This window comes from Eurytemora carolleeae, unplaced genomic scaffold (assembly GCF_000591075.1).
Source record: "Eurytemora carolleeae unplaced genomic scaffold, Eaff_2.0 scaffold257, whole genome shotgun sequence".
Classification (NCBI taxonomy): domain Eukaryota; kingdom Metazoa; phylum Arthropoda; class Copepoda; order Calanoida; family Temoridae; genus Eurytemora; species Eurytemora carolleeae.
The window spans coordinates 1-13380 of NW_019396404.1; the positions used below are offsets into that span (position 1 = coordinate 1).

The following is a 13380-nucleotide window of genomic DNA, read 5'->3' on the forward strand; positions in this document are numbered from 1 at the left end:
TGTGAGAAACGGAAATTTATCTGAATGGTTTTATAAGCTGCATTCGGGAAAGTAAATAAATTTTTGAATTAAAAGCATCAAAACTTGCCTTCTGATGTTCAATTTGCAACTCCCCCACCCCCCGATCTTCAAAAATATACCCCTGTTTCCTTACCTTAGCTGGAGGAGGATAGTATCTGAGTAAAACTGTTCTCTGATTTTGTCCAGGTTTAGATACAGCAGTCTTCTTCCAGTGTTTCATTATGTGGGAGAAGGAGAGCTTGAGGTGCGCGTCAACACCCTTCAGCTGCAAGTATAATAACGATCAAGCGAGGAATAATATGTAAATATGAACATAACTTCAGATATCTCATCCATCTCATGTTGCCGAAGAGTGTGCAAAACACTTAACAATTTGTACAGCAATAAAATGAAAAAATAATCTGTGTTTTTCAGATATAGCTTCAGATGACCAATATTTAATTGAAGTATTAGGATTTTATCTTGTTACGCTAGATTTTCTGAAGATAGGCAAATTGTAACACCAAATCTAGCACTGGGTTTGGATACCTGCCTGCCTGCCAACCAACCAAACAACCACCCAATCAACCACCCGCCAGACCACCCGGCCGGCCAGCCAGCCACCCATCCACGCAACCAACCAGCCAGCCACCCACCCGCCTGACCAACCAACAAACCTGGAAGTATTTAGTATTGAAGTAGACTAGTGTGTTGAGAAGAACGTGAGGTGAGTGTGCACCGAGCTGCTTGGATTCCCACAGATGTTCTTCCTAAATATTAAAAACTTTGAAAAAAAGTTTATTTATTTTTAACATTCTCTTTGTATGTACATGGCGGAGGCTCACTCAATATTAAATCCAAATCAAATTCCTTTCCCGATCCCGATCCCATCCAATTTGAGCCATATTACCATTCAATTTCTCCATGTCCATTGATAAAAGTGGTAATAGTTTTTATGAATTTTTTGTGTACTTTATCATCAGTGCTAAGGATCCATTCAATTTTGATGCGGATCCGGATCCTGGATCCGCACTGGAAAAAATTGGATCCGGATCCAAATCCGATCCGGATCCGGGTCATTTCTTTAAGATTTACTGAATTTCTTTAACAAAAAATAATTTTCAAATTTTTAGTTTTATTTTTTTTCGCTTAATTTTATCCTAAAACTTGATGACCCATTCAGAAATGAGGAAATATTTATAATCTCTCTTTTTTTCAAAAGTTCAGATTTCGGGGTTAGGAGTTAAAAATTAAAATTAAAAAAATCCGGATCGTGAATATCATAATAAACGTGCTCTAAAGTAATCATAATGCTATAAAGTTTAATTAGGTGTACATTATAGGACGTGTGCTAAAAAGTTTTGATTGGTACCCGGATTTTCTCCATTTTTTTTTTGGATATTTCCAAAATATGTTTTTCAATTGAAATGAAAATAAAATTGAAATCAACTTTATATTTTGACTCCTGCTTTGTTTTAAAGCTTATTTGATCTAGAAATAGCCATATAAGACTAGTACACAAACGTTTCATAAAATTACCTAGAACACTATTATTTTGGCACGACGTGCTAAACAGTTTATGGACTTAAATTTTTTCTATATCTCAAAGGTTCAATCCTTTTTAGATTTAATTTTGTCCAGAGCTGTAGCGAGGAACAAAATATAAGAGAAAGAGAAAATTTCTGTCAAAAACTTTAAACACTGCGCACCAAAATAACAGTGTTATAAATAGTTATTAAAACAATTGAATTCATGAGAAAAAAATGAATAAATCACCTCTATTCTGGTAACAAAGTATCCAAGCTCGTTCATTGGAAGTTTAAACTCTTTCACAACCTAAACATTTGTCATTTTATTTTAATATCAATCATGCTATTATTTAGGGTGTGACAGGGCTGTCGTGTGCATATACTTATTTGGCTTGTCTGTTAGTTTAGTTTTGGTATCCAATAACCGACAATATGACCAAACTGAACAGGTCCAATGCCCGGTCAAGGAAATTATTCTATTTTATTTTTTTCTTTAAAAATCCCCCCTTAAAACAGAAAAAATAGTCATTTAAATGATTAAATTGTTTCAAAAAGAGCTCGCGAAGCGCCCAGGGAGTCCGTAAAATAAAACAACTTTATATCCCTGCAAACATTATTTACCTCGTGCAGTGCAGTTGTGAATCCGTCGAAGTATGCATCTGTAAAAACGTTGTCTATTCGTCCATTCTCAAACAGGAACTCCTTAACAAAATCAAGTCAAGTGTAATGTAGTAAGTTTATTTTTAATATATTATTAAGTTAAACCCCCCCCCCCCTTTACGGTCGTTAAGGAGGGGGTGAGTTAATTAGTTAGTCAATTTGAATAAACGAAAATCAAAATCAGAGTTTTAGAAAACACTTTGCTTTAAATTTTTTTATGTATTTTTTGGAAACGCACAAGCGCAAGGAAATGACACACATTATCCAATTTTTTTTCTAATGTCATTTTCATGCGTTTTTCCGCGGCGCAAGAACGCACGTTTTTGCAAAATAAATTGATATTTTTCAATTGAAAACACACATAAAGAAAAGATAACGCACAAACGCACGGATATATCGACATATAACCCAAATTTTGATTTTGGGGCAGTTTACACCAATACAGCTTGACATGCACCATTTAGCTAGAAAAAGGTTAGCATATGTTGCCAGTCGCTAGCTAAAAAGAAAACATCTAAAAGTGACTGAAATGTTAGCATGCCATTGAAAAGTGAGCATGTTAGAAAAGTTATTTGAAAAGGCAGCATTTTTAAAACGTAACATAAATGGCTGCATGCTGAAGGATCAGGTTGCTATATAAGTATGCTTGAAGATCCAGAATGTTGTAGAGGTATGCTAAAAAGGACAGGCCGGGTGCAGAATTGATTTGAAAGTAAGCAGCATGATTAAGCGTGCTACAAGAGTAGGCTGATCGGTCAGCAACCAGCCTACTGAAAAAGTAGGCTGGCAATTTAGCATGCTGCATGATTAGGCGGAGGCGTTCATCATGCTGAAAGGCCTTCATCTTCTTTTGCTTCTGAAATAGGCTGACAGGTAAGGTAAGAATGTGGGAAGGCTCGCTGGCTATAAGACATATTACTGGGCGTCTGACATACTTAGGGAATAGAATTTTAATTTTCATTTTAACATTTCATTGTTGAACTTGTCCAGGTTTATGGGCCTAGACATGATAATTAGTAGAAGTTAAACAATAGTCCTAGAAACTTTAAATATTCTCTTTTCCGCTCCTAGACTCAGAAAATTTATAAACCCATGTTTTTTTAAATGTTTTTATGCATCAATTCTATCTTTATTTTTTTCTTTTGTAGTTCTCATCCTACTTATTTGATGGTCTTTAATAACTAAAAAAAAACACAAAATAAACATAGAAACTTATCTGACCTAAATGTATATAATTTTAGAGCACTTTTTTATTTATTTAATAAAATTCATTCAATGCAATAAAATCTAAATGACCAGGCTTTTAGGGCGCTTCGCGCCCATCTTCTATTTCAACTTTTAACTGTGGCTTTATCTCTAAGCATCTTCTCTTTGTACAGTATAAAACAAAAACAAAAAAAGTTTTCGGAAATCATAATATTTTTTCGCGCATTTTCTAAATTTTACTAAAATAAAAACTTTTAAACACAATTTTTTTAAATTTTAATCATTCATAAACCTTCCCTGGGGTCACGTGACACGGTCAACTAGAGGTCCTTGGTTAAAAATCTAGAGAGTCTTAACTTAACTTAACTTAACTTAACCCATTATCAAACATTAAATGTAGATATTTAGTATTTGATATTTTATACTTTTTTGTTGGTCTATATATTTTGAATATTTAAGTATATAAGGTTGTTTACGCTTTTATTGACGTATTTTGAAGGAGAGATCAAAATATGGCTTAAAGGAATACCGATACAGACAGGATGCACTTCGTTTTGTTAGTTTTACGTTGTGATGTCTCACACAAAATTTGGGCCTGATCGATTCAGCCGTTTTGACGTTTATTGGATACGAACGAACAGTCAAACAAATAAACAGACAGACAAGCTAAATTTATATATAGAAAAAGAAAAATAAAGTTTGCTAATTTTACACTTAATCACTATTTCATTCATCCAAATGCTAACTCTAAATAACATAAAAGGTGGTAAAGTTAACTAATGAATTTTTAATTTTTTTTTATTTCTAGTAGCTTTTACTGTGATACTTTGCTACCGGACCTCATAGACATGCATGTAGTAAAGGCCTCGTCGGTATCTGTCTTACAAAATACAACTCAATCTAGAACTCCAGGTTCCTCAATAATACTTTAGGCAATATCAATCCGGATACAACTCTATCTATTCTCAGGTATATGTCTCACACGATACGACTCGGTATCTGTCTTACAAAATACAACTCAATCTAGAACTCCTGGTTCCTTAATAATATTTTAGTCAATATCAAACGGGATACAACTCTATCTGCATTCTCAGGTATATGTCTTACAAGATACAACTCAATCTAGAACTCCTGGTTCCTTAATAATATTTTAGTCAATATCAAACGTGACAGAACTCTATCTGTTTTCTCAGGTATCTGTCTTATAAGATACAACTCAATCTAGAACTCCTGGTTCCTTAATAATATTTTAGTCAATATCAAACGTGACAGAACTCTATCTGTTTTCTCAGGTATCTGTCTTATAAGATACAACTCAATTTAGAACTCCAGGTTCCTCAATATTTTAATCAACATCAATCCGGATAAGACCCTATCTGTATTCTTAGGAATCTGTCTTTTAAGATACGTAATACCATAGTTTGTAATCAATCCTGATAGAAGAAATATAATTACTCTTACACTGTAATCAAGCGGAGTGTTATTCCAACTAAGGTATATTTTGAGTCTTAATATTCAGGTTAAATTGATGAATGTAATTTAGCTAAATCGTAACACAAGTTCTATGTAGATGGTTACAAATGCAGTTAATTAATAATGAGCGTAGTAAGTTTACAGATAATGTACAACGTAGGATACTATACTATACTATACAGGTATGTTCAGGTTTACTACGATATTTACTACATGCAGATAGTATGTATAGAAGCGTTCGTCAGTACAGGGTGTTCCAATAAACATTGAAATTGAGTGACGATTTCGATATCGTCTTTTTAAAGTAATTCTTTGATTTAGTATAGTGATACTTTCTGAGAAAGCTTAAGCTTTTAAGATTTTGTCTTGTACGTCTTCCCTGTTCAATTGACATTATAGACACATCTTTACAGTCTTTTATTGTTTCTTAAAATAAACTCTAGCAGACATAACAATAGTATTGCTTTTAAAATCAGGTATCACAATGCTAATTCTTAACATAGACGATCTCAAATTCGTCACTGAACTCCCATGTTTATTGGGACACCCTGTACAATCAGTGAGAAACTGTGGTTCCACCGCATTTTTAAGGTCTGCGGAATAATTTCTATTGCCTATAAAATTCATAATCAATCATCACTGCATACAACCTTGTCATTTCTCGCTAACACACCCTTTAATGTTTCTTTAAACATAATCTTAATTAACCCTTTAAGCTAAAAATATTCTTTCTTTATCTGAGTTTAGAATTTTCTGCTCTTTATCAGGTTGACAGGGTATTCTAGTAGGGTGTAGGGTTCCACCTAGCTTTTTACTCAGTATTAATGAGATTTGTCGATAAACATCTTTGTGTCTAATGTCTGCTATTCTAATTGTCCTCTATTACAGAAATATTTTTGTAGTACGAACATTTTTCAAAATATTACTAAATATAATAAATCATAAAATCTTTTTTTGTTGTTGATATGATGAGGGGAACATTTAATAATCTCCTTCAAAAAGAAGTTAATTTATCTAAAACCAAAAATAATATATAAGAATAAAAAACGTATTCAACTTTAAATCTTCTCACGGTGGACCAGGGTCGATTTATATTCAAACTGGACAGACCCTTTGTACCGGCTTTAGTGACTCACGGCAAGTACCGCCCCGTCCATATTCTATGTCAGACCAACTTTGATGGCGCGGCCAGACTTTTTACAGTACCTGGCCTATCATAGGCCTTTTTTACCTACCCTACTAGCAACGCACCTCTGCCCCTTTAGTCAGAGTAAATTCAACATATATGAAGCATAAAGTCTGACCGCGCGTCAACCTTGTTGCACCGGCTAGTCTTGTTGATTGCCTGCTTTTTTAACCCCAATGTTCGTACGGCAAAGTACAAACTGGGACCGGAGAGGTTGACCCGGCTCGGAAATTTAAATGTACTACGGCTGCCCGTGTAGCTTAGTTAGTATTTTCTTTGCTTTTAATTTGTTATTTAGCATTTAACCCCTAATTCTCATTTATTTACAAGTTTATATAATACAACTCGTTAGTAAGGCTGAGATACAAACTGCTTGAGAAGCTAAGATTAAAGATTGAACGCCTAATGATCATTAATTACATCATTAGGACGATCATTAACCGCGGATACTGATCAGACAAATCTGCAGATTTATTATCAAGCATCAAGTATCAAAAATATATTTTCTTTAATCCCAAAGGAGACTGAAACTTAAGACATCAAACTTCGAAACCTAGGTATTAAGAGCACAGTTTCGTTGAGAATTTTGATCCTTTCAAAATTGGCTTTATTTTCTCACAAAAAAAATAAATAGCTAAACCTAAGCTCAAAACGTTAGGACACGTTCTGATAATCTTAAATGTAGAGAAAATATTTTTTTTCGGACACCCTGCATCTATTTTTCAATTTTATATCTGTTTATTTGGGACACCCTACATCTATTTTTCAATTTTATATCTGTTTATTTGGGACACCCGGCATCTATTTTTCAATTTTATCTGTTTATTTGAAACACCCCACATCTATTTTTCAACTTTATATCTGTTTATTTGGGACACCCTGCATCTATTTTTTAATTTTATATCTGTTTCTTTGGGACACCCTGCATCTATTTTTCAATTTTATATCTGTTTATTTGGGACACCTTGCATCTATTTATCAACTTTATATCTGTTTATTTGGGACACCCTGCATCTATTTTTCAACTTTATAACTGTTTATTTGGGACACCCTACATCTATTTTTCAACTTTATATCTGTTTATTTGGGACACCCTGCATCTATTTTTCAACTTAATATCTGTTTATTTGGTACACCCTGCATCTATTTTTCAACTTTATATCTGTTTATTTGGGACACCCTGCATCTATTTTTCAACTTATTATCTGTTTATTTGGTACACCCTGCATCTATTTTTCAACGTTATATCTGTTTATTTGGGACACCCTGCATCTATTTTTCAACTTTATATCTGTTTATTTGGGACACCCTGCATCTATTTTTCAACTTTATATCTGTTTATTTGGGACACCCTGCATCTATTTTTCAACTTATATATCTGTTTATTTGGGACACCCTACATCTATTTTTCAACTTTATATCTGTTTATTTGGGACACCCTGCATCTATTTTTCAACTTAATATCTGTTTATTTGGTACACCCTGCATCTATTTTTCAACGTTATATCTGTTTATTTGTCAGTTATGATTTCTTACTTTATTTTCTCTGTTAACCCCGTAAATACTTGTAGACATTCCTTTCCTCCTCTTTTTATTCCCCCCCCCCCTTTCCCATTTATTTCCCCCTCTCCATCACTCCCTTCCCATTACCTTTCGTCGTTCAACTATCTCTTTTCTTCTGTTTTCCCAATCTTAAAACAACTCCTTTCTATGCTTCTCATATCAAATTTTTAATTAATAATTTTCAGTCCATTTTCCGTTCCCTGTAAACCCTATTTTTCTTTCCATTCTCCTTCTTTTCCTTTTTCTCTTTCTTTTTTTCATTCCCCTGGGTACACTTTCCTTTATTAACACTTCTCCCCAATTATATCCGTTTTTCCCCTCTCCTCTTTCGTCTTTTTCTTTTTCACCTTTTTTGCCCTAAATACCCATTCCTTTTCTTTCCTTTTCTCCACCCTGTATACTATTCCCTTCCCTTGCATTCCCTATTCCTTCCACTGTATACCCTTTTCTTCCCTTTTCTATCCTTCCTTCACCATTCCCAACTTTCTTATTCACTACCTCTTCATTCTTCATTATAAACTCTGCTTAGCCTCTTTCATCCATAATTCCAATTCCCCTTTATTCCCCTATCCCCTATCCTCCCCCAGGGAACTCTTCTAAGTCTCTGTGAATACCTATCTCTGCTGGAATGTATCATGTTTATTGTCAAAATAAGTGCAAAGACGAGTGTGTGTGTGGCAGTGTGTGTCTGTGCGTCTGTAAATATTGACATTCTTGGGATGCCGGGTAGCGGCTCATATTCCCCCCCCCCCCCCCCCCTCCTAGCTTCTGGGAGGGATAATTTTACAATATTTTCATACTGTCAAACAATAAAATAATAAACTGAGTCTTTGCTACAAACTCAGATTTTCTAATCCTTATATCTTTGCAACCCAATGTTGTAACCTGAGATATAATTTCAAACTTTGAAATATTAAATGTTCTAAGTTTAAAATATCAAAGGTTTACACCGCAAAATTGTAAAAATAGCGATTAGAAAATTTGAGTTTGTCGCACAGACTCAATTCCTCTGTTTGAATTACGTGCAACACTGAAAGTTAACTTTCATTAATAAATGGGTATGCATGATTCACAGTGATACCTTTTAAACCATTACCTAATCAATGATATGGACGATAATAAACCTAATCAATGATATGGACGATAATAAACCTAATCAATGATATGGACGATAATAAACCTAATCAATGATATGAACAATAATAAACCTAATCAATGATATGGACGATAATAAACCTAATCAATGATATGGACGATAATAAACCTAATCAATGATATGGACGATAATAAACCTAATCAATGATATGGACGATAATAAACCTAATCAATGATATGAACGATAATAAACCTAATCAATGATATGGACGATAATAAACCTAATCAATGATATGAACGATATCGACGTTTTTCTGATTTGAGAAGTGTTTAATTCTGACAATTTCTTCTGAATTTCTGAATTGAACTCTGATTCTATCTTGGTTTTTTTTAAAAGATTCTATTAAAGTTTATTTTTTATATTCTATCAATATTTTGTTAGACTTTATCAAAGTTTTGTTAAATTCTATCAAAGAATGGTTAGACAAAATTCTGTTAGATTCTATCAAAATTTTTCTAGATTCTGTCAAAATTTAGTGTTTTAGTAAATAAGAAAATTTTCAAAAATGAATCATTTAAAAAAATGTAAAAGGCTAATTTAGAAATTTTCTTGTAAAAAATACCACATTTTTCGAGTATTATGTGAGTATTTTGGCGTTAAATTTTGGAGATATGATATGATTTTATTCAACAAACTTTAGACCTCAGGAACTCTACCTTTATGTTCAATAAATTTATTCATTATTAGCTAGCTAGCAAGAAAAGGAAAAAATCACAAAGCTAGTATTTGTGACACCTTAGATATAAGGGTTGATGTAGATGTTAACTGTAATTGTAAACCTAGAAGAACAAATTGACCTTTTAAACCGTAAACCTAAAGGTGTAGGTTGACCCGCGAGCCTGGTGAGCTGATAACCTGTTGGATCGACAAGAAGGATTAGTAGAACTTGTTGATCTCAAGGATAGATAGATTGGTATAAAAATAGATAGAAAGATAGATAGATAGATAAATAGAAAGATAGATGAAGACCATATCAGTCATTCTCTGTCTTTCTCTAGGAGTTAAGTTTCATATAAGATCATAGCTGGGAGGTAGGAGGGGGGGTGGGGGTAAAAGTTGACGTTGTATTTGATACATTAAAATAATAAGTCGACCTGAACATTGCTGTTTAAACTTACAGTAATTTAATACAATGAGAATATTAAAAACTAATGAGTGATATATGTTCTATAGCTAGCATCATTGCTTTGGATATATGTGGGACAACTTGTTGTTTATAGATAAAAACGAATACCGTTTTAAGGCATTTATTTAAAGAAATCGGTCTCCATGAGCTTCTAACTTTTGAATTGACGGAGTTGATTTGAATCTGTTCAAATTGTTGAACTAGTTCATTCCTTTTTTTTAATTGGAAATAAGTTCAGGGGTTTTACCAATGAGAGGTTGAAGAATAAGTTAAACTAATCTGCACATATTTAATTTCATTCTTATACCATTCATAAGTTTCCAGCTTTGACTTTTGAACTTAATTAAGACAGATAGATTTTAAAATATCTTCCTAACACGAAACTTATTTTTAGCTATTTTGTTTGGTTTTTGTTTGGTTTATTAAAACATCTTTTAAGAAAAAAAAATTAATATAGATTAATTCAAATGGAGTGATAAATAGTTAGAAGGACAGGGATAAATAGATATTTAAATTGAGACAATTCTTCTAAATATAACACTCTCCGCTCCTCCAGTGGAAACAAAAACCCTTTTAGCCAAAATTTCCTTTCATTTAACCATCTCCACACTCTGCGGAGCTGAAAACTTTATAATGTATAAACTTTAATCCTGACTTCTTGATCCGAATATCCACTGTGGAAACTTTTCATTTTTGTCCTTAATCCACTCTTTTTCTCTCTCCTTGGATATCCGTTAATTGTTTTCTCCAATGAGAATATTTCTGTTCTCTCATTGGTTGCCCGCTTTTCTCTGATTGGCTGCTACAGTTTCTCAGATGATTAAATATTAATTTGAATTTTATCGTTTTTCATACACTTTTAAGATAATCTTACAAGATTATGTTAATCTGGAGATTAAAAAAAGAGTGGATTAAGCCTTAATCCCGATATCCACCATTCAAAAGTTCCCAGCTCAGAGCTGAAAACTTTAGGATGGGATATCCTTAATCCAGATCGGTTAATTAATCTGGAGATTAATAACAAGAGGAGAACAAGCATTATTTAATCTGGAGATTAAGAAAAAGAGTGGATCAAGCATTAATCCCGATATCCACCATTCAAAAGTTCCCAGCTCAGGACAAATTTGTTTATCGCGACCTTAAAAGTTAGATAGATTTTAGCTATACAGTTAACTAGATTTACAGATAGATAGATAGACAGATATCCGGTTTTGAAGTTTCTCCGTTTAACCCTTGAACCTTGGGTACTTAATTAAATATTTCATTCATTCATTCTTCAATAATCATCCTTCCTCTAATATTCTACAGATAGTCTCATATATCCTATTTAATGACTTTTAAGGGAACTGCAAGCGTAATTTCAAAGATGGCAATGCCCGATTTAATACGGTACCCTTGAAACCTATAATTTGATAAAAACGTGGAAGATACCGTCGCTTTCCTGACTCGGAAGTGTTTATTTCTGTAATTTTCTCCATTGCTTCTTAGCAGGTATGCGGAAGTCACATTTACAGAGAAGCTGCTATTGAAAGAAACAAAAACAATAGCTTCCCTGAATATCATCTTGTTCAGGATGCATGATTTGGCAAAGAAAAACAGTAATTATTCCATACAGTCGTCTCTAAAGCGTCACATTTAGACGCGTAATCATGTCTGAAATTAAGGATCGAGCAGACTTAAATATTTAAGAGAGTAAAAACACCTGCACTGCTTAAATATAAATTAATTAGGCTTTTAGGGCGCTTCGCCCACATCTTCTATTTCAATTGTGAACATGTTTTCTTTGTATACATTGTAAAACAAAACAAAAAAAATCGCAGATTTCGTTCACAAATTTCGTAGATTTCGAAATTTTCTAAAATTGATTGAAATCGAATTTTTGGAGGGAACCTAACCTGTAAAACTACCTGACAATCTCCTGGAGTAAATGCCGTACTCGTAAAACTGCTTCTAGACCTATAGCAATCCATGTACCGCTTGTCAGCTATCAATGTCAACACGGACACAAGCTCAGCTATCAATGTCAACCGGGACACAAGCTCTTAAACATTCAATGTCAAACTATTGGGCACAATCTTCTCAGCATCTATGTCAACATAGACACGAGGTTTTAATCATCAATGCCAAACCAATGGGCATGATCTCAGCTCGTATTTTTCAACGAGGATTAATCTATCACTGTAATCAAAGCGGAGTCTATACTAACTAATGTGTATTTTGAAATCTATGTTGGATGTTAAGTTAATATAAATATTTACAAGATTTACGCATATATATTCCATCGTAGTTTAGCTAATTACATTACGTAGCTAGTCGAAATCGCAGTACACTGTTCAAGTTCAGCTTATTTACGGACAATGCACAACGTAATATATCTAGGTATGTTCAACTGCCTTCCAATCCACTCCCTACCTATCCCAAAACGTGTGAATTTGATGTGCGTATCCAATCATATTCACTATCGCTACCTAACTTAGGGCCAACCACTTAAAACAACCTACCCTGGTTAGGCGGGTCCATATTGTACAGTAAGTTGTTATTGCTTATTTGTAATATCTAATGCTTTGTAGTTGAATAGAAATATGAAATATGAATAAAAGTACAGAACCCAACCTGTTTAGGTCCTCCCTCCCCCCAACAGATAAATCTACAGTCCTCTAACCTAAACTGACCTCCACAGTCATTAATTCATTAGTTGCATAATTAAATCTTGACCCGGAAATATTTCGCTTAAAACATTTTCTTCCAGATTTAACCTCGTCTGTTATCCTCCCCTCCTCCCCCCCCCCTCCTATAGGTTTCCCAGTACTTTTTCAGAATATGGCGGGCGGAAGTTATAACATTCTGGTGTCAATTACGCCAGACAACACGCTCTTACACATTTGTTTCAATTTTAGAATATTTAAATATTTTTCAGTAATTTTAATTTTGATAATATTAGTAAACAGAGGAACTGAGTTCTTACCCCAAACTTAAATTTTATAATCCCTATATCTTTGCAACACGATGTTGTAAATTTTAGAAGTTAGATATTTCTAACTTTGAATTCTGCTAGATCAAATAATCCATAAGTTTGAAATATCAAAGGTTTTCATTATTAAGTTGCAAAGATCTAGGGATTTGAAATTAAAGTTGTGACCAAAACTAAGTTCCTTCGTAGAATAATTATAATGTTAAAATGTACGAGGTTCACAATATGTAAAAAAGCACCATCGAACGTAATTTGACAAAATGCCGATAACTAGAGTTATTTTCTAAACACTTTTTATTAATAATTATTAAAATTTCTTCACACTCGATATAATTGTATATTACTTATTCAAATATTCATATAAAAAGACGACATTCCTTAAAAAATATCATGTTTGATGGGAAACAAGATCTAATTATTGCATTAGCGTAAAATTTCTCCTTTTTACATATTCCCCCAATTTCTCGACAATCTCTAAAATAGATTTTAAAAATGTCGAACTCTCTTGTT

The 13380-nt window shown here is 33.3% G+C and overlaps 1 protein-coding gene across 1 annotated transcript; it reads right to left on the reverse strand.

Annotated features, from left to right (window-relative positions):
* Window positions 1–140: 140 nt before the first annotated feature.
* LOC111702586 (glutamine-rich protein 1-like) lies at window positions 141–11869 on the reverse strand (the record flags this gene model as incomplete). The annotated part of the gene is made up of 5 exons (XM_023474328.1): window positions 11807–11869; window positions 2151–2231; window positions 1777–1836; window positions 678–770; window positions 141–286 (listed from the first exon to the last, which is right to left on the reverse strand). Coding segments are annotated over exons 1-5 (443 nt in total), but the record flags the coding sequence as incomplete, so codon positions are not given.
* Window positions 11870–13380: the final 1511 nt, after the last annotated feature.